This window comes from Lethenteron reissneri, chromosome 2, assembly GCF_015708825.2.
Source record: "Lethenteron reissneri isolate LAM-NWPU_2019-01 chromosome 2, ASM1570882v1, whole genome shotgun sequence".
NCBI lineage: Eukaryota > Metazoa > Chordata > Hyperoartia > Petromyzontiformes > Petromyzontidae > Lethenteron > Lethenteron reissneri.
In genome coordinates, this window is record NC_083780.1 from 14818390 (window position 1) to 14845454 (window position 27065).

Below are 27065 nucleotides of genomic sequence, written 5' to 3' on the forward strand. Positions count from 1 at the left end.
CCCATTTTAAAGAAGTCTTTGTTCTTTGATACACTTGTTTAAAATAAATCTTAGGGTGTTTGTCAAGGGAGGGGGGGGGGATGGCAAAGCCGCCCATGCCTCTGCTCGTTACCCTCCTGGGTTAACCAGAACATTGTTCCTACACCACCTTCAATGATATCACCGTTTGATATCATTACTGACGTGGACAACAAAAAAATAATCAAACAACAACCAATACAGCAGTACACACATCACAACGTATCACAAACACGAGGAGGGGTTGGACAGGGAGGTGGGGGAGTGGGGGGGCAGTTTGACGGCCAGAAAACAACAAACAACAAACGACGACGACTACGAGGACCGCCACCAAGTGTGAACGCGCTTCCAGCCGCCAGGGGCGAGCGGGCGCTGTCGAGGCCGCGTCACGAGTCACGTGTCACGCGTCACAAGTCACGCGTCACGTGTCACGAGTCACGCGTCACAAGTCACGTGTCACGAGTCACGTGTCACGAGTCTGGTCTCCAGCCGCTCGATTTGCTGCCAAAGCGATAGACGAGGCGACGGCCGTCCACGCGCTCCAGGATGCCGCGCTTGTAGTAGTAGCTGTGGGGGGCACGGGAGGTAGGGGGGGGCACACACGGAGGAGGATCAGAATCTTTATTTAGACTGGAGCAGGGGGAATCCGATGAGCTATGAAGCTCTTCTTATTCTTCACAGATGTCCCAGCAGGTTACTGCAACAGCAAACAATGCAAACGCCGATAGGACGAGTGGCGGGGGGGGGTGTCCATTTGGAGGACGTCACCTGGTCATGATTATTAATGAGGGAGGCTGGTCGACGTGGAATGACGTCACGCGTGGGACACAGACATTATTCTGTAATGACAGTAGTAAATCTGCGAGTTCATTCTTATCTGCCGGTTTAGAAAGGAAACAACAACAACACGCCATGGCAGAATGGGGTGTGAGAGGTGCTGCCCTCTTGTTGCGTGATCAGAAGTCGCCTGAATGCATCTCAGAAGTAGCTCTGTGGTATCCGCTTCCACGGGCCGTTTGCTAAACACGATGGAATAAGCCGCGTCCGTTTCATTCCCGACACCGCTGAGTTCTCCATGGACAACGCAGTCTGACCGTCGCATATTTCGTCGTCACCAAGACATCCCACAGTGACCCCATTCGATGCCATATTTCATCAATAAATCTTGACGTCAAACTATCTTTAAGATTCACGTATTTTGTTGTTGTTGTTTAAAACGGATGCCCGCACAGAAGCTGCCCGCAAAGAGCCGCAGGTTAACGACTCCCTCCCACACCCACCCTCCCCACCACCCCCCACCCACCTCCACCCCCCACCCTCCCCCCACCCACCCACCCTCCCCACCACCCTCCCCACCACCCCCCCACCCTCCCCACCACCCCCCCACCCACCTCTACCCCACCCACCCTCCCCACCACCCATTCCACCACCCACCCCCCCAACCACCACCCCCCCCACCCACCCTTCCCACCACCCCCCACCCCCAGTGTAGGGACGCAACCCGGCGGCTCTCTCACCGCATGGCGCGGCTCAGCTTCTCGTAGGTCATGCCCGGGTTGCGCTTCCGTTCCCCCCAGAGGCGGGCGACGTCCCCGGCGCGCACGAAGCGGAACGAGCCGGCCTGGCGGTCCTCCCAGCGCAGCAGCCCCGCACCGCCGCCGCCCTCCGCCTGGCCCAGCAGCAGGTCCCGCAGGAACTCCCAGAGCAGCGCACCCCGGGATCCGCCTGTCCCCCGGCCAGAGGAACGTGGAGTTGGTGGTGGTGGTGCGGAGGGGGGTGGGGGGGTAGGTCGACGCGGGTTCGATGACAAGAGGATGAGTATAAAGGTAAAGATTTCACCCCCCCCCTCCCCTCGTGTAGCCTTTAACAGACTGATGGGGCAAGTGCTGTCAGCGAGCACCTATTATGAAGGGTCCTGTACACGGCACACGAGGGGTTGGTGGCCAGCAACCCCGCCCGGCCGCCTTTGTCTCCCCAGTGCTGTTGGGTTGTTGTTGTTACACACCGCACCGGGCACTCATTGAAGGCTGAGTCGACCCAGGGGGTGGCCAGGCCTCACCATGCTTGTGCTTGCGCTGTGCGCAGTGCACGTCCGCGGCTTCTGCCTTGACGCCTTCTGCCTGCGCGGGGGCTGCCCGTGGGGGCTCAGCCTCTGGGGGTGTCGCTGGGTGGCGCTCTGCTCAAGATTCGCACACACGCATCGAACACACCCACACGCATCGAACACACACACGCATTAAACACACACACACGCATTGAACACACACACGCATTGAACACACATACACGCATTGAACACACGCATTGAACACACACTCACGCATCGAACACACACACACGCATTGAACACACGCATAGAACACACACACACACACGCATTGAACACACACGCACACGCATTGTTGTTGTTGTGGGTAGGGGTTGTAGGGGGTGGCCACACACACCGCTCGGGTCGCGGTCCTCTTGGCACGCGTACGCGCGCGCCATCTCGGCGAGGTGCGCGTGCATGCGCGCGCCCAGCTGCTCCGAGCCGGCGGCCTCCTCCATCCGCCGTCGGCTCATGGCGAGCAGCGCGGGGCCGTCCACGTCGAGCGCCTCTGCGGGGATGCGCGACGCGTCGGCGCGCGCGCCCTCCACGTGCCACGCCGCCCACTCGAACACGTGGCCGCGGTCCCAGCGCGCGGGCGGCAGCGCGCGCCACGTGGGGCACGCGCCCGCGGGGGCGAGGAGCAGCAGCGGGGACGACGCAGCGTGGACCGGCAGCTGATGTTGTTGTTGCTGATGATGTTGTTGTTGTTGCTGCTGCGTTGGTAGTGGTGGTGGTGGTGATAGCGGTGGTGGTGGTGATAGCAGCGGCGGCGCGGTCATGTCGAAGTCTTGCACGCTCCATGGCGCGTCCACATGCCCTGTGCGGAACGCGCGATCCGCGTGCGTCAGTCGACGCGACCCCGTGTGGGTGTGTGTGTGTGGGTGTGTGTGGGTGTGTGTGTGGGTGTGTGTGGGTGTGTGTGGGTGTGTGTGGGTGTGTGTGGGTGTGTGTGTGGGTGTGTGGGTGTGTGTGTGGGTGTGTGTGTGTGGGTGTGTGTGTGTGTTAGATGTTAAATAATGTGGGAGCCAGAGGACATCCCTGTCGCACCCCAAGGTGTACAGGGAAAGGCTTACTAGTTGGCTGTGTTGGGTGGTGGCGGGTTTAACGACACGTTGACATTTTTACGCGATCTAACCCAAACAAACCTGCATTATGGATGTTGTTCAATATTAACACGATACTATGAACACACACCTCTACGTCTTTAATGCTGTATAACGACAAAATAATAACGCTTTTATTTACGTGGGCCCTCTCTGAAGCTATCAAGGCCCTGAACAAATGTCCCGTTTCCTGAAGAATTAAGTTTTCCTGAAAAATTTAGTTTTCCTGAAAAATTCAGTTTTCCTGAATAATTACGTTCCTGGAGAATTACGCTTCCCTGAAGAATTAAGCTTTCCTGAAGAACTATGTTTTCTGAAGAATTAGGTTTTCCTGAAGAATTAGGTTTTCCTGAAGAATGAAGTTTTCCTGAAAAATTCAGTTTTCCTGACCAATTAGCTTTTCCTGAAGAATTAGGTTATCCTGAAGAATTAGGTTATCCTGAAGAACTAGGTTATCCTGAAGAATTAGGTTTTCCTGAAGAATTAGGTTATCCTGAAGAATTAGGTTATCCTGAAGAACTAGGTTATCCTGAAGAATTAGGTTATCCTGAAGAATTAGGTTATCCTGAAGAATTAGGTTATCATGAAGAACTAGGTTATCCTGAAGAATTAGGTTTTCCTGAAGAACTACGTTTTCCTGAGTTCGAATCTCACTCACGGCCAACCACCGGTGACGATGATCTGAATCCGTCCCGGGGCTCCCCTTTGTCGACTCAGCCTCAAATGAGTACCTGGTGCGGCGTCTCAGCATCGCCACTGGGGAGACAAAGGCGGCCGGGCGCGGTGCTGGCCACCCACCCCGTCGTGTGCCGTGCCTGCCTGCACGGGTGCGGCTCGCTAGCAGCAGCACTTGCCCCAGGAGGCTGTCAAGGCTACACGATGGGGACGTCTCATCTTCGATGCACCACGTACCTGGGTACATCGCTGCGGGGTGCTCGTGCACCGCGAAGCGCAGGGAATGCGTGGGGTCGCACATCCTTCGCGTGCCTCCCTCCTCGATCGTCGGACACCTGCGCGAGGTGACACCGCCACGCTTTTATCAACCGCGTGCCCCCGCCACGGCATTCCCGCCTCTTGATTCGAATCTAAACAACTACATCTGGCTGTCCGCCTGATGGCGCTCCCACAAAGCAGTCCGGCAAGTCCTCGCTGAACGCGGGACTGGATGCGTTCCTGAAAAGCGCCGCCGCGTTCAGCGAAAACTATTTTCCCGTGAATACTTTAACGATGAGGTGTGGCGAGATACGACGTACGAACTACTACGCACACACACAGTGACATCGTCGCGGGACAGGTCACTGCGGGTACGCCGTTCCGCGTGCTCTATCACTGTACCGCCGAGCCGCGCAGCTCAAGAAAGTAGTTCGTCATCGACCGTGCAGAAACCGCGTTGTAACGGGATGCGCGTTATAACAGGATGTGCACATACGTGGAAATACAACGTCCATATGGTCATGCCATGAGTAAAATATATATGGAACTTGTTTGTAAAAGCAGACAATGCAAGGCACAATACTCGCTTCACGTGCGCGAGGAAGACCACAAGGCTCCCGGTGGATGGACAACATCAAAGCCTGGACGAGACTCACTCACGCTGGAACAGACAAATGAGGATAGCAGAAGACAGAAGTCAGTGGCGGAGGGTCGCCCGTGGTGCGGCCAATCCTCGGATCGAGGATGGCTGAAGACAATACACGATCCTGATTTGAAGCTTTCGTGACTGCAGGAATCCATACTCTTTGGTTCTTTCGGTAAAGTCACGTGGGTAGAAATAAATAAAATAAAACAAATCACGACGTTTCGATCGCAACACAAGCGATCCTCATCAGGTGGGACAACCACGGCAAGAAAATGCTGAAATAGGCGAGAGAGCTGCCGTGGCAAGAGGTTATATAGGTAAGAAAGGGGGGAGAGAGAGTGGCAGGTGGTGTGGGGTAGGGGGGGGGCTGCGTGAGCGCTAGGGGGAGAGGAAGTGAGGCTGGGGGGAGGGGGAAGTGGGCGGGGCTAGAAGTGGGAGAGGGGGGGGGCAGGGGAAAGGGGGGCTGCGTGAGCGCTAGGGGGAGAGGAAGTGAGGCTGGGGGGGGGGGGGCTGGGCTAGAAGTTGGAAGCTGAGTGGGACACTCAGCTTTCCTAGTTAAAGTAACTAGGAAAAGGGTGCTAGTAGACGGCAGGTAGGATGGGAACAACCACAAGCAGGTAAGGCGTTACCTGGTTGATAACATCCTTCGAATGTTTCGATTTAAAGCTTTCATGACTGCAGGGATTCATCTTCTTGGTTCTTTCGGTAAAGTCACGTAGAAGGGCAGCAGCAGCAACTGCTGCAGCAGCAGTAACTGCAGCTCCCTTTGATGCTGTTAATCCTGCATAATGCACATGCATATGCAGTACTAATTACATTCCTGCATTTCCCATAAATATGCTAAATTCCTGTTGATATGCAAATTCCTTTGTCAATGCGCCCAGCTTATATATATGCTCTAAGCCCGTGTGCTGTTTCATTCAGACTCTGTCGCCTCGACGGACCTGGTTTTCACCTGAGGACGGCTGCTTGCGTTGTGGCCGAAACGTCGTGAGAATTGTTTTATTATGTTTTATTTTTATTATTTTATTACTTCCCTTCTACGTGACTTTACCGAAAGAACCAAGAAGATATTCTCACGACGTTTCGGCCACAACCAAAGCAGCCGTCTTCAGGTGAAAACCAGGCCCGTCGAGGCGACAGAGTCTGAATGAAACAGCACACGAGCTTGGAGCATATATATAAGCTGGGCGCCTAGACAAAGGAATTTGCATATCAAGAGGAATTTAGCATATTTATGGGAAATGCAGGAATGTGATTAGTACTACATATGCATGTGCATTATGCAGGATTAACAGCATCAAAGGGAGCGGCAGTTGCTGCTGCTGCAGTTGCTGCTGCTGCTGCAGTTGCTGCTGCTGCAGTTGCTGCTGCTGCAGTTGTTGCTGCTGCTGCAGTTGCTGCTGCTGCAGTTGCTGCTGCTGCAGTTGCTGCTGCTGCTGCTGCTGCAGTTTCGTGAGAATAATTTTATTATGTTTTATTTTTATTATTTTATTACTTCCCTTCTACGTGACTTTACCGAAAGAACCAAGAAGATCCTTCCAATGATTGCTCAATTTGTATCCATCTTTTCGGTTGAAGTTATGTCTATGTTTATATATCTGGGTGGCTTCATGAACAAAACTTTGATAGTTGCCGGAAGGTTTGCGTTATAGCAGTGGTCAGCTACGGCAGAGGTATTGGTTCTGTCGTGTTTCAGATCTGCCTTGTGTTCGCGAACACGGTCCGAGACATGTCGTTTCGTTTCCCCAATGTAACAGCCAACGCAGGTACAACTCCGTTTGTAGACTCCAGGGTATTGCATGTCAGGAATGACCTCCGTCACAGATGGGATTAGATCACGGATTTTGTGTACTGTATTGAATCGGACCTGGATCTTGTGGTTGTTTAAGATTTTGGAAAAATTTTTGGTTTCACCTGCTATGTATGGTAACGTGATGGTCTTGAATGGCTTCTCAGGGCTGTCACAGTGGAACTCGCTGCACTGTATGCGTGCATGCACGTTGGACTTCTTTCGGGGGTGCGTTAAGCGTCCACGTGAAGCTGTCGATGTGGACGGCCGTGCACCCTGGGGGCCATGCAAACACCTCGGCAATCTGGGTCGGCGTGGTTGTGTGTGTGTGACGTGGTTGTGTGTGACGTGGTTGTGTGACGTGGTTGGGTGTGTGTGAGGTACTTCTGTGTGTGTGTGTGACGTGGCCTCAAATGACCTCCTCCAGCCACTCACCCGCCCTCTCGGTGTTTCACTTTTATGGAGACTTTACGAGCTGTACTTTCAAAGCGAACGAGTTCAGGTGGTAGCTTGACTTGTGTTTGCTTGTTGAATGGGTTGTCTGTCACTCAGTAGCTACTTACTACTGTGAGCGCCACTGTGCACGTGACAAATTCAGCACGTAGGCCAACTTTGAAAAGTCGTCGATTGCAGGTCCAACGCAGCTGTGTGGTGGTGAAGCAGCAACCACGTGGCCTCGTGTGTTCGTCACGCGGCAACTTTGTTACGTGGCTGCGTCGGGTGGCGGAGGGTAGTACGAGACAACATTTTACTTGCTCGGCGAACTCACCCAAAAATATATTATCTATTCATACGCCAATTTAAAATCCTGCCCGTCAGAAAATATTACGAAAGTAACGTCTGTCTCATCAACCCCCACGGTGTGCACAGATGCAGTCTCCAGCTCATATCGTCCACTCTCCTCTAGCCACTCTATACATGTGCTATGGGGAAGGTTCATTGCCCGAAACGTCGCCTATCATGAACACAAATGAAGCAAAATGCCTTGCTGATCTCGTCACCGCTTCGCGCACTTTCAGATGGGCGTCTGTGGCCGTCTGGAACGCTCTTCCTTCCCATATGAGGAAGCCACTGGAGCTATGATGCACTTTTAAACCATCATCGAGATTGACAAACTCATTGCACCTCCGATTAGCGCGGTTGGCTACGCACGGTGCCTTTGTAGGCCACGCAAAGTGTCATTGGTGACTATGCGGAGTTTGTCTTACGACGATCGCGCTTGTGCGCCACCGCGGCCCTCTCGGTGTCGCGCCGACGGACAAGGCGATGACGCCGCCACGAGGCCATCGTCCAAACGGGTCCTCGTCATCGACGTGGAAGGCGACGATGGCGATGCACGTCATCGGCCGGAAAATGTCTTCTGCTGGGACGATTCGCAACGAGGACGAACTCGGCCGCGTTATCTACGCGCCCCGCCGCTGCTACCGCCCGCGAGCTACAATCAACAACCCCGAGTCGCCGCCGCTCCTCTCTGCCTACAGCTACCGACTTGGCACAGATAATCGCCACGCAACACACCCGTGGCTATAGAATCGCGTGGTCAATGTAGCAACATTTCAAATTGCAACTCGACGAACGACGCATTGAGGCCGCGACGCAGCTTCGCCACGAGTGCGATGCAAGACTCTGAACTCGGTTCAGAAGTTTGCTATTGTTTGGGGGTGGGGGGCAGGGGGGGCAGGGGGCAGGGGTCATCGTGTCTCCCGTGCGGGAGACAACCCCACGAAGCAGTGGGGGAAGCGAGACCGGAGGCTCGAACCAACCCCCGGTGCTCGCCGTCGTAGCAGGGGCAACCTACTTGCTGCACTGCCGCCCATGCAGGCCACGTGGGTGCGGCGTGCGGGACTTGTGGAGGTTTGACAGGAGGCTGCCCGTGCAGCGTCGTTTCTGAGTGTGCCCAGACATGTTGATAAATGCGTTCACTAAGCCCGGACACAACTCAACGTTCCGTTTCCAAGTTTGACAGGCGACGCAGAGATTCAGTCAGATGCCGGTCTGTCAAGAGTATAGCACTTTGTTTAAGAGTATAAGACTTTGTTAAGAGTATAACACTTTGTAAAGAGTATAACACTTTGTTAAGAGTATAACACTTTGTTAAGAGTATAACACCTTGTTAAGAGTATAACACTTCGTCTGTTATTAAGAGTATAACACTTTGTTAAGAGTATAACACTTTGTTAAGAGTATAACACTTTGTTAAGAGTATAACACTTGGTCAAGAGTAGAACACTTCGTCTGTTATTAAGAGTATAACACTTTGTTAAGAGTATAACACTTTTAACAGACCGGTAGAACGAATACACTGAACACGTACGCGCTTGGAACGTTCCGAACTCGACAAATTATGCTGTACGCCGATGTCGACATAGACAGTGTTGCCATCTCATAGGCAATGTTCTGCTACAACATCATCATCATCATGGTGGCGTCAGTCTTAGAGGAGAGTTGACAGGAGGTCTCTCTCTGCGTCTCGTGACGCGTGGCTGTGTGAGCAACCTTCACAGAGCCCACGGCAGTCGCAAGGCGGCATCACGGAGCGCGTGTTAGGACGGTCCCGCATGTCCCCGCACATGCACACACACCATACACATGCACACACGCACACACACATGCACACACCACACACACGCACACACACATGTGCACACACCACACACATGCACACACACACCACACACATGCACACACATGCACACACATGCACACACACGCACAAAGATAAAGACAAAGATCCCCCGTATAGCCTGAACAGACTGTAGGGGCAAGTGCTGTTAGCGAGCACCTATGAAGGCCGGAACGATACACGAGGGGGTGGGTGGCCAGCACCACGCCCGACCGCCTTTGTCTCCCTAGTGGCGATGTTTACACACCGCACCAGGTACTCATTTAAGGCTGAGTCGACCTAGGGGAGGCCCAGGACCGGTTCAGATAATCGTCACTGGTGTTAGCCGTGAGCGGGAATCGAACCCGGGTCGCCAGGTTCATAGCGCAGCGCGCTAACCGCTACACTACCGCACACACACACGCACACACACATGCACACTCGCACACACACACGCACGAACACACACGCACGCACACACATGCACACACACACATGCACACACACACGCGCACACACATGCGCACACACACACACGCACACACACACGCACACACACGCACACACACACGCACACACGCACGCACGCACACACACGCACACACGCACACACACACAGGTGGTGGTGGTGCTACGGAATCGCGACCTACCTCTCGTGACGACGCCGCCGCCGCTGCGGGACGAGTTCGCTCGCCGCTGTAGGTGGCGATGGTCAGGGTCGATGGCTTGATGGTGGTGGTGACGGTATAACCGAGCCTGCGGCGGCGTGGGTGAAGCCGGTCCACCTGCTGCCTCGCTCACCACCCCCACTCACCCGCTACCCCCTCCCCACAGCCAAGTGGTGAGCAGCTCAGCACGTGCCACTCACCTGGGTAGCCCCCCACCCCCCACCCCCTGGCTTCTCTCGCCAGAGCAGCCCTCGCACAGCGCGGCAGGTGCGTGCAGGTGAGGGCACGCCCCCTCCAAGTTCAAGTTCCCCAGCGGCGATTTGCATCCTGATTTGCATGCGGGGCGGTGCGGGTGGGTGGGTGGGGGGAGAGGAGGAGGAGGGGGAAGAGGGGGACTCCTGGGGGGGGGGGGTGAGACGTGCACCTGTCGACTATTGTGTGTGGGGGGGGGGGGGTGAGACGTGCACCTGGGGGGGGGGGGGGGGGGTGTGGCCCCAGCGACCTTCAATGATTGCTGCTGCTGCGGTGGCGAGGGGACGGTGACTCCCCCCTTCGAGCCCGACCCTGACGATGCCCGCTGTGTGATTGAACTTTGCTCCGCTTGGCGGCGAGTTTATTCTAGATTTGAATCGAGGCGAGGTTTATCTCCCAGTCACTGGGGGGGGGGGGGGGGTTCCCCTCCACGTCGCCATTCGCCACTAAGTGGCGGCGACGTCACGGCGCTTTGTGCCAGGCTAGGTGCACCTTGAGGCTATCTCGTGAATTGTCGAACGCTCGCTGGCAGGAGGTCACGGGACAGACCCAGGCGCCGTGGGCTGACTGGCTGAGATCACACGCAGATCGGGTCGTGGTAGTAACAAAGTGACGATGTGTTTGCGAAACGAGGTTGATGTACGATTAGAAGTTGGCATCTTTGACAAACACACACACACAACCTACACACATCGTCAATGGTGCTGTGGCTATAAATGAAAGTCGATAAAAGGTGACGTTTTGAGTAATTGCCCTTCTTCATAGCACATCAACTATTTAAAAGTTCACTTGGTGGGAGGTCATCTGTGTGGGCTTTCTCGTGGCACGTGACACATCTTCTATATATAGACAGCATCAACTCAAGCCTCCCGCAGGTCACGTGACTTAGGTGTGGCCCCTCCCACTCGGAATCCCCCCTCCCCTTTCCCCACCCGCTGCGAAAACAGACGCCACTCCGTGCAGCTCGCAATGTCCTCCTCTCTCTTCTTCCTCTTGTCTCTCCCCTCTCACCACCACCACCACCACCCTCTCATCACCACCACCACCCTCTCACCACCACCACCACCATCACCCTCTCACCCCCACCACCACCACCATCTCACCACCACCACCCTCTCACCCCCACCACCACCTTCTCACCACAACCACCACCACCCTCTCACCACCACCACCCTCTCACCACCACCACCACCCTCTCACCACCACCACCACCACCATCACCCTCTCACCCCCACCACCACCACCACCACCATCTCACCACCACCACCCTCTCACCCCCACCACCACCTTCTCACCACAACCACCACCACCCTCTCACCACCACCACCCTCTCACCACCACCACCACCCTCTCACCACCACCACCACCACCATCACCCTCTCACCCCCACCACCACCACCACCACCATCTCACCACCACCACCCTCTCACCACCACCACCACCATCACCCTCTCACCCCCACCACCACCACCACCACCATCTCACCACCACCACCCTCTCACCACCACCACCACCACCCTCTCACCACCACCACCCTCTCACCACCACCACCCTCTCACCACCACCACCACCCTCTCACCACCACCACCCTCTCACCACCACCACCACCCTCTCACCACCACCACCACCCTCTCACCACCACCACCCTCTCAATCCCGACGTCATGGCCCGGTCACTCTTTCCCGATCATTTCAGCCAGTTGTTTCCATTCCTCTCCCACCTTCTATTATTGGCGATTATTAATATTCTCTCTCCCCCTTTCCTTCCACTTTTTTGCCATGCGTTACATTCTTCACTCTACTCTACTTCAGAAACAGAATCTGTATTTATCCTGGAGGAATTCGATGAGCTTTAAAGGTCTTTTTCACAGATGTCCAGCAGGGGCAGGTCAGAAACTTCCAACAACAAACAGCACAAAAAACCGATAAGAGTGCAAAGTATTTGGAGCAAATTACTCCAAAATAAATACGTAAAATAGATAACCCTGGGGTGTGCCACGGGTGAAAGGTTTTATACAAAACAACGTACAGTACTTCACAATGCTGGCCAAACTTCCCAAGCAGAACTCGACTGAACGAATCCTTCGTAAGTGGAGTTTATATTCTTGGTGATGCGCGCTGTTACGGAAACGATGCACGATGCCATTCCGTGACGAAGAAAAGGGAACACAGTCTGAGGCGTGAAGCGAGAAGCTTGGGGAAGCTGCGTGCTCGGAATTGCAGCGACAAAAAAGAGGAACACGTGGACTAGAGAATGTTCACTAGTTGGAGGCACCGTATTGTGTGTGTGTACCTTGAACTTATTTTTCATCGCACGCAGCCAACTGTGCTAATGTGAGATGCGGGGGGGGGGGGGGAATAAACGAACACACACAAAATCGTTTCTAAAGAAATTCGTCTTCAGTCTAGATTGTTTAAGTGCATATCTCAAGTAGCGTCTCGAATATCGCAAAGTGTTGAGTTTCAATCAAAGGGCGGGCTAGGTCAGGGCACGTGGCCAAAAGGGATGGTGGATTGGTTTTGTTCGGGTTGAGGCTAACGACGGCGTGGAATGTGTTCCCATGGGACGTCTACCGTGCAGAATAGGGCGATGAAATCGATATTGAGAGAGAGAGAGAGAAAGCCTCACTCGAGGCTCTTGGTGACGCAGCCGGCAGGGGGCGAGGAGGAGCGGGGCCGTTGCAGGGGCTGCGCCTTCACCTCGGGCGGAGGAACCCCCGGCGCCACGTCACCGCCACGCGCTCCTGACAACGCGGCGGACGAGACCAACTGTGGGGTCGGGGTGGGGTGGGTTAACATTTTATTTTACAAACGAAAGTTTTGCACGAATAATAACAACGCATTTATCATCACATTTACACCGCAGTTAAAGTGTACGTATGAAATAGACCCCACGGAATATTCCTTTGTATGGCTTAAACAAAAGGGTATCGACGACAGCTACACTGTGACGTGATTCGATCATCCAAACTCCAGCCGACCCCCTTCAGCACTGCTTAACAGTAACATGGTACAGCCCCCAAAGTTGCAAAAGTCGTTCCTCGGATCGCTTGAGTGAAATTTGTGTCGGAACAAAAACATCGCTTCCACTTTATTGTTGCTGCTACCGCTTCCGATTATAATCGAGGCCGCATCTGGGCAGCCACCAGGCGCGCTGATGTAGCAGCCGGGGCGACAAGACAGGATCCAGTAGCAGTACAAGCTCCGTGAAGACGCCCACCCACCACCCACCCACCACCACGCACGCGGAGCGGGCGATGGCTGCGTCTGACGATTTGCGGCAGCGGAGGAAGGGAACAACAGCGGCAGACTGCCCCGGCCGGGGGGGCACCGCGGGGGGCTCCGTGGGGGGTTCCGTGGGGGGCTCCGTGGGGGGCTCCGTGGGGGGCACACTGGGGGTCCAGGCGTCCCATCGGAGGGTGGCCCTGGCCGTCACGAGCCTCGCCGCGAGTCTGATCTTGGCTGGGTGCGTGGGCCACCCCCTCTCCCTCCCCCTCTCTCTCTCTGCGCATTGTGACCGTGTGTTCACGCGTGGACACACGTGTGTTCTCTGTAGGTGCCACACGTGCGTTCTCTGTAGGTGCCACACGGTGTGTTCTCTAGGTGCCACACGGTGTGGCACGCGTGGCATTGCGTGGCCCCGCGCGGCCAGCGTCTTAGCCGCCGCACTGCTTGGGCACCGCATTCGTGGGACGCGAGTGCGCTCCACACATCACCTCCCCCAACGCCACAATGCTCACGCGTGGCTGTGCTTCTCTCCAGCACGCTTCACTGCCCTGGATATTGCCAGAGGGGGAGGCACCAGGACCCCTTTTGATGTCAACTCGCCCGTCGTGCTCTGTCCGCGATGTCCGCGGCTCTCTCTACGTGCTGCTGTGGTGAAGGGTCATTGTCTGAAACGTCGCCTATTTTATATATATAGAAGCGCTTCCGTGACCGTCTGGAACGCTCTTTTTTAAGATACTAAGAAACCACTGGAGCTATACATTTTTGAATCATTTAAATTGAAAACCAATTTATTTAGTTTGTTGTCCTTCCCCCGCACGTCCGATTATCTGGGTTGTCTATGTACGGTGTGAAAGAAGTTCAACATACATGTTTCCCCCCCTTGTTAATGCATTGTTGTACTGTACCTCTATGTCCCCACGACAATGCCTGCCCCCCGCCCCAACTCATCGCTCCCAGCAACTCAGACTGACCTCCAACGGTGCTTGCTTTGTAAACATGGTCACACAATTGCCACAACCCGTGCACGCTGCGGCTTGCCTGAGGATGGCTCTAATCTAGCAGTGGATTGACAAAGGCGCCGTGCGTTTGTGTGCACGGGGTGCTGAGCGGTGACGATACGCGAGATCTCAATGGGCCATGACATCGCAAATGTTCGGTGTACGGTTTGATTTTCAACAATGCGTGCTCAGCAACGGCTCTTCTTCATGGCACGAACACTTTGTTGTTTAACGTGGCATGAAGAAAGGGGCATTGCCCGAATCGTCGCCGATCAACGATTCTCTTCACGGAGCGAGCATCTCGGTGACCGCCCCTTCACTGCCATCTGCGAGTCGCAAAGTGACAGCGAATATCAGAGCGGCTCTGGGGGAGCATCGCTGCTCTTGAGATATCGAGCTTCCCGGCGAATTCGAAACAAATCTCTCTCCTTGTGATTCTGGTTGCCGACCCCTGACCTGGACAGAGGCCATGAAAGTGCTCCGCGGGACAGCCGCACGCCGCGGTCCTGTGGCCAGCACCTCTTGTTCTACAGCCGCCTTCATGCGCGTTCACAAAGAGCTTGCAGGGCCTGAGAGCGGGGCGAGTCCTCGCTACAACGTGCGGTGTTCACACGACGCGTTTTCGCTACAACGCGGAACGCACGCCGTCGTTATGACGCGGGGTCTGAGCGGTCGACGACGAACGACTTGCTTGAGCTGCGCGCTGAGCGGTGCGATGGAGTCGGTGCCGTGACCTCATCTCGGTTCTTCGCCCCTCCACGGGATGACCTTTGGCCGAGTTCATGGTGCGCACGTGGTTCAGTGCTGCAGCACCAGAACCGGGATTATCGGAGGCGCGAACCATCGCTACGAACCATCGCTACGAACCCGGCGGCCCAGGTCGATTCCCGCTCACGGTCAACACCAGCGACGATTATCTGAACCGGTCCTGGGTCTCCCCTAGGGCGACTCGGCGGTGTGTAAACATCGCCACTGGGGAGACAAAGGCGGCCGGGCGTGGTGCTCGCCACCCACCCCCTCGTGTGCTTTGCCAACCTTCATAAATGCTCGCGAACAGCACTTGCCCCTACAGTCTGTCCAGGCTACACGGGGGTTCTTTGTTTTGCGTGTGTGTGCAAGAGGCAATCATTGCCGATTTGGCGTGAACGCACCATCTCGTGTCTACGTTCACCGATTTGGGAATGGAATCTTCTCCCGTATAACGATGCAGCGCCCCGATTCACAAATACGAAGGAGACGTAACAGCGACGACGATGATGATGATACACTTCTATTCCGCTATTCCTGACGCGATTGTCTGGGCCTGACCACCTGGATGTGAAATCGTAGTCGTTGCTCTGCATCTACATCAGCGGCCATACGACAAGAAGAAGACGGGAGATGGGAGGGCATGAGTTGGACAGGCGTGCTAAAAACCAATCAACTAAACTGTGAAACTTAATTGACCAGGTAAGGCCCACTGAACTCGCTATAGAGCTCTTGTTCAGAAGCGACCTGGCCACAAATGATAGCTTGGCGAAGTGGCTTATCACGTGGACATTTATGCCAGTCAAATACTCTAAACGCGTGATGTTGATTCTAAATGTGGAGGGAAAAACTCGGTGGACCCGGAGAAAAATCCACGCGACCACGGAGAAACCCACGCAACTCCAAACATACAGCAGCAGGCGTCAAGGTCGGGATTGAACCCACGACCTCCTGTATACCAGGCGAGGCAGATAACATCTCATAGCCACCGGGTTTGCTCGATGTTATTGTCGAAGCGCTCCCTTGGAACGACCGAGATCTCGGCTCGCCGCAGTCCCAAGCGCTCTGAGGCCTGCATCAGCCGTGACCTCGGTGCTCACGGGGACGGGATGAGTTTGCAGACTCCTTTCCGTTCCAGCTGTTTCTAGGCGATACTTTGCATATCCACTCTCTTCCTGGTGCATTGTCATATTTGTAGCATAGACCTCAGGTGGTTTTAGGCAGAAAATGACTGCGGAACTGGTTCAACTGGAGGGGGGATGGGGGATGGGGGGGGGTCACCATTTGAGAGACACGGAACTCTGTAGCCGCGTGCGCGCCGCTCGATGACCGGGTTGCAGGCGACGCCAGACGGCTCACGGCCGTCTGGCCACGCTGCGATTCGTCGACCGGCGAATTGCGCACGGAGCGTTCCCGGCAACGGAGGGCGAGCGGGGGAGCACAACGCCCCGGTTAGAATGGCCATCAAGTTTCTCACGTTGTGGTTTTTATTCATTAGCCAACTCAAGAGTCCAGGGTAGTGTGCCATTGGCAAGAGTGAACTGGGTCAACGTCATTACAAAAGCAAGGCAAATGAATCCATAATAGATGTTTTTGGGTTAGATATGTGTCGTTAAACCTGCCACCACCCGACACAGCAAGCTTTGCCGCATAAACAAAACGTGGCGATTCGTCGCTAGTACAGCACAAATTCGGTGCGTTGGAGAGTAAACTTACTACCGCATTTACAATTCGGATACCGTGACGTTCGGCTTGTAATTACAACCGGCATCATCAGGAGGAGAGGCAGAGTCGTGGACACATCCTCCTGTTTCTATGATGGATAATATTGGTCGCGAAAGCCTACGTGTTAAAATCGTCGAGTATAGCAGTGCGGCGAATATAAATCGGAAGGAAAAGCGAAGTGCGTCACGCGAGACACACTGAAGATGGTGCACCGACACAATCCGGTGTTAAGGAATGAATGTCACGTGGTGCAGAGATGCCGGATGACTGGTGATCAAACGTGAATGGACGAGGATAGATGACCGCGTAGCTTGGGGAGAATCATGATAATAGAGTCGATACAATAGTGACTTTTAACTTCAAGAACTATCTATTTTTTCATGCCATCGTTAAAATTATTCAATAACTTTGTGTGTCCTGATAAGTGGGTCCACCATGTATATTTTTCCCCTATCAAGGTCGGGCGTTTTTTGACGGGATGCGTTACGTGTGTTGTTGCCGCTGAATCAAATGGAATTCCCTCATTGAGTTTTCTAGTGTTTATGTTCAGCCACTGTTTTGGTGAGATTAATCTTGGGCCACGTGTCCCGGGCCCCCCAATATGAACGTCAGAGGGACGTCATCAAAAGCGCCTCTCCAGCTAACGCCAACTCGAGCGATGACGATGCACAACAAAGACAAAGGTCCCCCGTGTAGCCTTAACAGAGTGCAGGAGCAATTGCCGTGGACGAGCACTCGTGAGAGCCTGGCGCGGTGTGTAAACATCACCAGTGGAGAGACAAAGGCGGCCGGGCGCGGTGTGTAAACATCACCAGTGGAGAGACAAAGGCGGCCGGGCGCGGTGTGTAAACATCACCAGTGGAGAGACAAAGGCGGCCGGGCGCGGTATGTAAACATCACCAGTGGAGAGACGTCGCGCTACGAACCCGGCGACCCCCGCTCACGGCCAATCACCGGCGACGACGATCTGAATCGGTCCCGGGGCTCCCCTTTGTCGACTCAGCCTCAAATGAGTACCTGGTGCGGCGTCTAAGCATCGCCACTGGAGAGATAAAGGCGGCCGGGCGTGGTGCTGGCCACCAACCCCGGCCTTCATAGGTGCTCGCTAGCAGCACTTGCCCCAACAGTCTTTGAATGCTATAGGGGGGACCTTTGTCTTTGCATTGCGGGGTGCTTTCAGTGACAGGCAATGATAACGACGTCTGTCTCTGTCTCCCGGCTGTACGTGCGGCTCGTTTCATTCCTTTCCTGCGTCGCCACCCGTGCGAATCGGAGGCTCGTGTACGAGAGAGAGAGAGAGGGGGGGTCACGCACGCGACCAGTGGAACGCGGAGCCCGACGTGGGGAATTCCCCGCACTCACAGAAGACAGATTCCTCGCAGATACAAATAAAATCACGCACTTCCTCCTCCTCCTCCGACACCTTTCTACCCCCCCCTGACCCCCACCACCTAGAACCCTGAGCTTGCATTCACTCGCCGCTGCGTCAGCGAGCACCGCACGCATGCGGGAGAGGTGCGGGGGGTTTTATAGAAGTTGTCAGCATGTGGGAGCCCCTTCGTGCCTTTCCCGTCGCTCGGTGCGCTGTGCACCGTGAGGTTCAGTAGCACGGTCGGCTACGTACGGCGCGAAAGAAGTTCAACGTACATGTGTGTGCTGTGTACAGGGTGCTTAGAAACAAGTGAACGCTTCTGAGAATTTGCAACGAGACCACGAGAAATGTGCCTCTGGGCACCTGGGGACCACCAGGCACGCGTTGACAGTGATGGCGAGCGAGTGGAGACCCTTTGGCTTGTTGAAGCTATTCACATACATTTGTTATCATGGCATCATCTTCCATTCAAAACCATAGTCCTATGAAGTGTTCACATTTCTTTGAAGCACCCTGTGTATATATGGGATGGCAGTGCACAGGGCCGTTCATGGGGGGGGGGGGGGGGGGGCGGGTTGCGAGTTCTGGACAACCCGTGCTGCCTGGGTCCCCAGAAGCCTTCAAACCAACCCGGCAGTTAACACTATGAGACCTCCTTGACCAGTGGCAAAGGCTGCACTGAAGGTTTAAGAACCGCTGCTGTAGAGGTAACCCTCGCGGCAAGTGCGGACCGAAGGTCCGTGCCGCATTCCTCACCTTAAACCACCACTGCCTGGGGCAGCTGCGCTGGCATGGCACTCATTTCTGGTGTGCCTATCATATAAATACTGTTCAAGGATAATAGGCGACGTTTCAGGCGATGATCCTTCTGCAGCACAAGAAGAAGGGCCTTTGCCCAAAACGTCTGTTGTGTATCGTTTTTACTTCAAGGCCAGGCAGTGTTATTAATGACCGGCGTTTTGTTGTGTTTTTTAGTATTAACCAGGCCCAACTCTGACCGACACCCAAACCATTTGGTTCTTTCGGTAAAGTCACGGAGATAGAAAATAAAAATAAAATTAAATTAAAAATAAAAGCAAAAATCCACGACGTTTTGATCGCAACACAAGTGGAGACCGCCTGATGAAGACCGCTTATTTAAAAATTCTATTTATATTTTCTGTCTACGTGACTTTACCGAAATAACCAAAGACTATGAATTCCTGCAGTCACGAAAGTTGTAAGTCAAAATTTGACACCCAGACCCACTGACCGACATTTTTTAACCGGTCCTGGGCCTCCCCCAGGTCAACTCAGCCTTTTATGAGCACCTGGTATAGAATGTAGACATCAGCACTGGGGAAACAAAGACGGCCTGGCATGCTGTTGCTGACACCAGCCCCATCGTGTGCCGTGCCGGCCTTCATAGGGTGCTCGCTCACCACACTTCCCCCACCAGCGCGTGAAGGAGGAGGGTCGTCGTCGTCTTTGTGTGCCTGTGTTCCTCCCAGGTGGCTGGGCGTTCAGATCGGGCAACTCTCGGAGCTGGAGACACGGGGGCCTGGCGTGCGGGACTTGGAGGAGCTGAGGGCCCGGATCGAAAGCCTTCAGGCTGTGATTAGAGACCAACAAAAGCAGGTCCATCCCAACGTCTATCTCCCTTTTCACCTCATCGTCGGATTCAACAGAATCAACATCATCATCATCGGAAACAGCACAGTTTGGGCAAACGTCGGTCCGTCGGTTCTGACCACACGGCCTAAACGTCGCGCGGTTACCGGGATGTGGCCGTGCGGCGAGTGAGATTCCCGTGGCTGAGCTAGAAGACTAAACGAAGTTTGTATTTTACCAGGCAAGGCCCCACTGAGGCTAAGCAGCTCTTTGTCAGCAGAGACCGGACGGTCACAGATGACAACGCTCAACGAGGCGGCTCATCGTCGTCGTGGGGACATTTATAGCAGCAGCAGCAGCACTCTGAGCGCGTGTCGATTCGTCGACATGTGGAGGGAAAGACCGGAGGGCCCGGAGAACAATCCCCATAAGCTTTGAGTATAAATGTTCGCGGATTTAAAATTTGCGACATTGTTCAAGAACGTATACCCCCCCTCCCCCCCGCAAATATGAAGGGTTTGCTCTACTCCCAGCACCATGTATGTATGTGGGGAAGCTGCATGCTTGGAATTACACCAACAAATAGAGGAATATGTGGATTAGGGAATGGTTGCCAGTTAGAAACATCGATTTGTTTGTATCCTAAGCTTCTTTCGCACCGTACATAGTCAACGGTGCTCATCGAAGGTGGGAGCGCCACAATTTATAATAAAGGTTGTTTTGGGTTAAGTCGTGTAAATGTATACAGCACACCGATGTGATGCATAGTAAACCCACGGCATTTACAGTTTTAATTTGACGTTTGGCTGTTGTTACAACCAGGATCGTCGGTCTTAGACAGAGTAAAGGTGACGTCATCGCCGTGCACGAAGCGCAGAGGGGAGGTGAATGTCGTCATGTAAATTACAATGGATGATCACGTGACTAGTGCAGCACACTCAGTAACTAGTGCAGCAAATTTGCATGTTCTTTTTGCGTGACAAACCTGACTAATTGGCTGTGTTGGGTGGTGGTGGGTTTAACGACACATTTCTATTTACGCGATCTAACCAGTAAAACCTCTTATGGATGATATTGGTCGCGAAGGCCCTGCTACTGGTCACCGCGTGTTAACATAATCATCATTTACTCCCCTTTCTCTCTCTCTGCGCAGGTGACAGCTTTAGAAGGCGTCGGAGATTCCATTGATGCCGGCGATGCGGGTACTGGGAGACGAGGTGGCCCAGGAATTGAGGAGGAGGGGGATGATCGAGAAAGAAAGGGGGTGAAGGGAGAGGAGGAGGAGGGGGAGCACCCAGCGAGGAGCGGGCAGCGACCGGGAGCGGCGAGCGACCTGGGACAGGAGGCGTTGCGAGTGGCGCGAGAACTCTCCAAGCAGCTCACGGCGATCAAGACCGACATGCGACGCATCACAGGTAGAGAGATAGAGAGGAGAGATGTTCACTTCCTCATTTGGTCTACAGGAAGTCGTGGGTTCCATTCAGACCATGATGCCTGTATATTTGGAGTTTGCGTGTCTCTCTCTCTGCCCGTGGTTCTGTGGATGTTTTCCCTGGGTCCTCCGGTTCTTCCCTCAACATTTAGAATCATCGTCACCACGCGGTGAGAGTATTTGGCTGCTCTACATTTCCACGTGGTGATGATGATGATGATAACCCACTTCGTCGAGCTCTCATTTGTGGCCAGGTCGCTTCTGAAAAAAAAATCTATCCGGCACACTTGCCTGCTAACCCCGCCACACATCGCTCGTCAACCTCGTCACCCGCTTGCCCTCTAACCCACACATCGCTTGTCAACCTCGCTAACCCCGCCACACATTGCTCGTCAACCTCGTCACGCGCTTGCCTGCTTGCCCCGCCCGCCGCAGGCCTGCAGGAGGAGGTGAGCGGCCTGCGCCAGGGCCTCTCCTCGCTGGGGGAGCGCGCCGACGCGCTCGACGCCGAGACGGCGCGCCGCCTCGGCGCCGCCATCGCCGCCAACGTCGAGTCCCTGGGGGAGCTCCGCCTGGCGGGCGAGCGGGCCGAGCGGCGCTCCGACTCGCTGGCCGCCGACGTGCTGGCGCTGCGGGCCTCGCAGGGCGCCGCCGCCGAGCGGCTGGGCGCACTGGCGGCCGGGCGCGCCGCGCTGCTGCGCGCCGCCGCGGGGGCCTCAGGCGCGGCCCACCGCCTGGAGGCGCTGCGGGGGGACGCGGCCGCCGCCGAGAGGTTCGTCGACGAGCTGACGGTGCGCGTGGGCGTGCTGGCGGGGCACGTGGGAGACCTGGCGGGCCGCGTGGGCGACTTGGAGGGGCACGTCACGCAGCCCGACGAGCTGGCGGGGGATGTGGGTGACCTGGAGGGGCACGTGGGCGACTTGGAGGGGCACGTGGGCGTGCTGGCGGGCCGCGTGGGCGACTTGGAGGGGCACGTCACACAGCCCGACGAGCTGGCGGGGGATGTGGGTGACCTGGAGGGGCACGTGGGCGACTTGGAGGGGCACGTGGGCGACTTGGAGGGGCACGTGGGCGACTTGGAGGGGCACGTGGGTGACCTGGAGGGCCGCGCCACGCAGGCCGACGAGCTGGTGGGGCAGGTCGCGCGCAGGGTCGCGGGTGGGGGAGGGGGTCAGAGAGGGGATGCGGTTGGGAATGAGTTTGGGGATGACGGAGGGGATGAGGAGGGGAATGAGGTTGGGAATGAGGTTGGGAATGAGTTTGGGGATGACGGAGGGGATGAGGAGGGGAATGAGGTTGGGAATGAGAGAGGGAATGAGGGAGGGAATGAGGGAGGGGATGAGGTTGGGAATGAGGTTGGGAATGAGGGAGGGAATGAGGGAGGGAATGAGGGAGGGGATGAGGAGGGGAATGAGGTTGGGAATGAGGGAGGGAATGAGGGAGGGAATGAGGGAGGGGATGAGGTTGGGAATGAGGTTGGGAATGAGTTTGGGGATGACGGAGGGGATGAGGAGGGGAATGAGGTTGGGAATGAGGGAGTGAATGAGGGAGGGAATGAGGGAGGGGATGAGGGAGGGGATGAGGTTGGGAATGAGGTTGGGAATGAGTTTGGGGATGAGGGAGGGGATGAGGGGGGGAATGAGGGAGGGAATGAGGTTGAGGGCGTATATGAGAAGGAAACCGCCATTGGCGATGTGGATAGTGATGGTGATGTGGATGATGGTGACGAGGATGGTGATGGTGATGTGGATGATGATGATGGCGATGGTGATGTGGATGATGATGATGGTGATGTGGATGATGATGATGGTGATGTGGTCAAACGCGAGGAAGGGAGCTGGGATGGTTGATGGTAACGGCGGCGGCGACGATGATGAAGACGGCGGAGTGGACGCGGCCACCGACGATGGGAAGTCGCTCGACTCGAGCGTGTCGTGTCCACTCCTGACACCTCCTGCCTGTTACGGGGCAATCGTGACCTCTCCGTGACCTCTCCGTGACCTCTCCGTGTGTGTGTGTGACGAGCGTTGCTGAACAGGCTTGCTACTGCCTCCGACTCTGTGTCTACGGGGGGCGTGGGTCGTGCAATGTGAAGTATTGGTGTCGGGACTGTGAGTTTCTCGTTTAAAGTTTTTATTACGACATATATAGTGTTTTCAATATACAGACACGATTCCCGTTGTTCTGTACCTTTCAAAAGTAGCGTTTGAAAAAACAAGCATTTGAATGTAATGCGTAGTGCATGCAATGCATGGTTCTGTGCACTGTGCAGCAGCAGCAGGGGGGGGGTCCTTGACCCCAAATCGTAGCTTTGGCCACCACGGGGGCCGAGGGGGGCCGAGGGGGCCAAGGGGGGGGGGGCAAAGCTACGATTTGGGGCCTCCCTTGACAACCGCCATGAGATATGTGTTCAACAAGAGTGGAAAAGAACAACAAAGACTTATTTAAAATGCGGTTTACATTTATTTTCAATGAAAACCCTTGAATTTTCGTTGCACGTTTTTATTTTATTTTCATTAGAGCGGTATCGTAATATATTGCAAAGAGGTAACGAACTACGGAGCTGTAGTGGCTGTGAATGACGAATGCGGAGCGCCCGACAGAGACCGTGGGAGTAGCGAGGACGTGGATCGCGGCCAGATGAGCCGCGATCTCTCGCAGCCTCCAGAGTTCGACTGTGAAGAGAGAACTTCAATACTGGGGCTCCACCTGGCCCACTGCCTCATCCCCTGGGCTGGTAATGTAGTTACTACACCACTGGTAATGTAGTCACTACATCACTGATAATGGAGTTACAACACCACTGATAATGTAGTAACTAAACCACTGGTAAAGTAGTTACTACACCACTGATAATGTAGTTACTAAACCAATGGTAATGTAGTTACTACTCCACTGGTAATGTAGTTACTACCCCACTGGTAATGTAGTTACTACACCACTGGTAATGTAGTCACTACGCCATTGATAATGTAGTTACTACACCACTGGTAATGTAGTCACTACGCCACTGATAATGTAGTTACTACACCACTGGTAATGTAGTTACTACACCACTGGTAATGTAGTTACTACACCACTGGTAATGTAGTTACTACACCACTGATAATGTAGTTACTACACCACTGGTAATGTAGTTACTACACCACTGATAATGTAGTTACTACTCCACTGGTAATGTAGTTACTACACCACTGGTAATGTAGTTACTACACCACTGGTAATGTAGTTACTACACCACTGGTAATGTAGTTACTACACCACTGGTAAAGTAGTGACTACACCACTGTTGCTGTGCGTACAGGCCGTCATTAATCCGCTGTTAGATGAAGGCCTCTACACACTGTCGCACAACAGCGGTTGTTTGACCATGCTTCATATCGCTTTCAAAATCAGTTCAAGCCTCCCCTAAATCACGTGACTTGTGCGTGGCCAACACCCCCCCCCCCCCCTCTGAATCCCTCCCCCTTTCCCCGCCCACTGTGGAAACGGACGCCACTCCATGCAGCTCGCTCCTTCCTTGCATCTCTTCCCTCTCTCCCACCACCACCACCAGCCCGACATCTTGGCCCGGTCGCTCTGTTGATCGAATTGGTCCACTTTTTCCATTGATTTCCCATCCTCTTATATTGGCCCGACCATTCCTTCTCCCCCGCCTCCTCCTCCCCTTCCTGTAACTTGCTGGACCCGCCTGTCACCCCCCCCCCCCGCCCGTGCCCCTACCGGACAACTGTGAAAGAGCTTCATAGCTCATCGGATTCCTCCTGCAGCCTACAGAAAGATTCTGATTCTTCCCCGCTGCTCATCTTGAGCCGTGGCCTCGTTCGTCCGTCTTGGGGACGTCCGTCCCGGCACCCCCTTCCCTTCCTTGTACCTTTTTTTGCCAAATTCGTTGTGCACTGGACTCTACATGGCAACTGCAACGTTTGATGGCAGTCATCCCGCGTCCATTATCAATCGGCCATCGAGGGGAAGCGAGCCGCGAGGGCCCGGCACGCACAGTGGGCGACTGGGCCACGGATCGCGCACTCCAGGCCCGGTTTAGAAGTTAACCCCGGCCCCTAAGCACTCATTTCAGGTTGTGAAGTGTCTCTTTGTTGTCTTGTGAGCGATGCTCCCTTCCTTCACCGGTGCCGCACCGATCGACTCCACCCACTCCACCACTCACTGCACCACCACTCACTCCACCACTCACTGCACCACCCACTCCTCTACCACTCACTCCTCCACCACCCACTCCTGCACCACTCACTCCTCCACCACCCACTCCACCACTCACTCCACCACTCACTCCACCACTCGCTCCTCCACCACCCACTCCTCCACCACCCACTCCTCCACCACTCACTCCACCACTCACTCCAACACTCACTCCTCCACCACTCACTCCACCACTCACTCCACCACTCACTGCACCACTCACTCCTCTACCACTTACTCACTCCACCACTCACTCACTCACTCAGTCCACCACTCACTCCACCACTCCTCCTCCACCACTCACTCTTCTATTACCACCCACTCCACCACTCACTCCTGTGCCTGATAAAGCGACACTCCCAAATGGTGCTCCACTTTCACAGCAGTCGTCTCGCGCGCGTTTTAACCGAATAAAAGAGACTCGATGGACGCTGCTTGAAAACCACGTGTGTCTGTGTGTGTGTGTATTTCTCGTCAATAGACAGCTTTGGAAAAGCATAAATAGAGGAGGGCTCGAGAGGGTGAACTGGAGCGTGCCGTCGTGAGCCCCCCCCCCCCACCGGAGGCAAATGGAACATTCCGTGGGGTCTGGAGTGGCGTTGGGAGGGGTCATCATGGTTGGGGGGGGGGGGGTACCAGAGGGCGGCTTCCCCGTGCTATGGCATCCGAGGTCGCAGTTGGACATTCGCCACTCAGGAACTTGACGACGATCGGCTCCACTTTTTGACGAAACTCGCACCACGCCACACGATATACGCTCTCACTCTTACCACGCTCACCACTCACACTCACCACCCTCACACTCTCACCCTCACCACACTCACTCTGACCACACTCACTCTCACCACGCTCACCACTCTCTCACTCTCACCACGCTCTCACTCTCACCACACTCACTCTCACCACGCTCATACGCTCACCACACTCTCACCACCCTCACACTCTCACTCTCTCTCACCCTCACCACTCTCACTCTCACCACGCTCACCACTCTCTCACTCTCACCACGCTCTCACTCTCACCACACTCACTCTCACCACGCTCTCACACTCTCACCACGCTCTCTCACCACACTCACTCTCACCACGCTCACACTCTCACCACACTCTCACTCACGACGCTCACCACGCTCTCTCACCACACTCACTCTCACCACGCTCTCACACTCACCACACTCTCACCACACTCACTCTCACCACGCTCTCACACTCTCACCACGCTCTTTCACCACACGCTCTTTCACCACACTCACTCTCACCACACTCTCACTCACGACGCTCACCACGCTCACCCTCTAGGACAAGTCGGAGTTGTGTATGCGAGGGGTGGAAGGAAGCCACGAGCGATGTCCATGTCGCAGAACAATTACCATCACGGAAGACCTCGAACGGATTGTAACGCAATCGTCATCAATTTTCTTTGTCAACACCCCCCATGAAGGGGCCGCAGAGGCAAATTTAACCTCCCCCCCCCCCCCCCGAAAGTCGAAATGTAACTCTTGCGCGTGATGGCGACATGTCCCGGAGCTGGTTGCCAATCAACTCACTGCAAACGATTTGTTAACTACCTCGCCTGGTATGCGGGAGGTCAGCCATTGGCATCGGGCGATTTGCCAGAATCGAGCAGCAATCCACCTGCTTCTGGTCTTACAGAGAGCAGCAGCAGCAGGAC

The 27065-nt window shown here is 54.9% G+C and overlaps 2 protein-coding genes across 2 annotated transcripts; one reads left to right on the plus strand and one right to left on the minus strand.

Moving 5' to 3' along the window:
- Positions 1 to 10069, minus strand: LOC133341097 (ETS-related transcription factor Elf-5-like). Its single transcript, XM_061549598.1, has 6 exons — positions 9834 to 10069; positions 4123 to 4220; positions 2463 to 2924; positions 2078 to 2194; positions 1536 to 1743; positions 1 to 585 (listed from the first exon to the last, which is right to left on the minus strand). The coding sequence occupies exons 2-6, from the start codon at positions 4184 to 4186 to the stop codon at positions 489 to 491; spliced, it is 948 nt and encodes a 315-aa protein (XP_061405582.1). The 5' UTR covers positions 4187 to 4220; positions 9834 to 10069; the 3' UTR covers positions 1 to 488.
- Positions 10070 to 13117: 3048 nt separating this feature from the next.
- Positions 13118 to 25800, plus strand: LOC133341927 (uncharacterized). The gene is made up of 5 exons (XM_061550770.1): positions 13118 to 13568; positions 19663 to 19789; positions 20916 to 21177; positions 21630 to 22352; positions 25778 to 25800. Exons 1-5 carry the CDS (start codon positions 13360 to 13362, stop codon positions 25798 to 25800), a joined length of 1344 nt encoding a protein of 447 aa, XP_061406754.1. The 5' UTR covers positions 13118 to 13359.
- The last annotated feature ends 1265 nt before the right edge of the window (positions 25801 to 27065 follow it).

What these genes read in the sequence shown, in the direction of transcription:
- LOC133341927 (XM_061550770.1), top strand. Translation starts at nt 13,360, where the DNA reads ATGGCTGCGTCTGACGATTTGCGGCAGCGGAGGAAGGGAACAACAGCG. An exon ending in TTAGAGACCAACAAAAGCAG is followed by an intron (nt 19,790 to 20,915) that starts GTCCATCCCAAC and finishes CTCTCTGCGCAG; the next exon opens with GTGACAGCTTTAGAAGGCGT. An exon ending in CGACATGCGACGCATCACAG is followed by an intron (nt 21,178 to 21,629) that starts GTAGAGAGATAG and finishes CGCCCGCCGCAG; the next exon opens with GCCTGCAGGAGGAGGTGAGC.
- LOC133341097 (XM_061549598.1), bottom strand. Translation starts at nt 4,186, where the DNA reads ATGTGCGACCCCACGCATTCCCTGCGCTTCGCGGTGCACGAGCACCCC. An exon ending in AGAGGACCGCGACCCGAGCG is followed by an intron (nt 2,195 to 2,462) that starts GTGTGTGTGGCC and finishes AATCTTGAGCAG; the next exon opens with AGCGCCACCCAGCGACACCC. An exon ending in ACAGCGCAAGCACAAGCATG is followed by an intron (nt 1,744 to 2,077) that starts GTGAGGCCTGGC and finishes GCCGGGGGACAG; the next exon opens with GCGGATCCCGGGGTGCGCTG.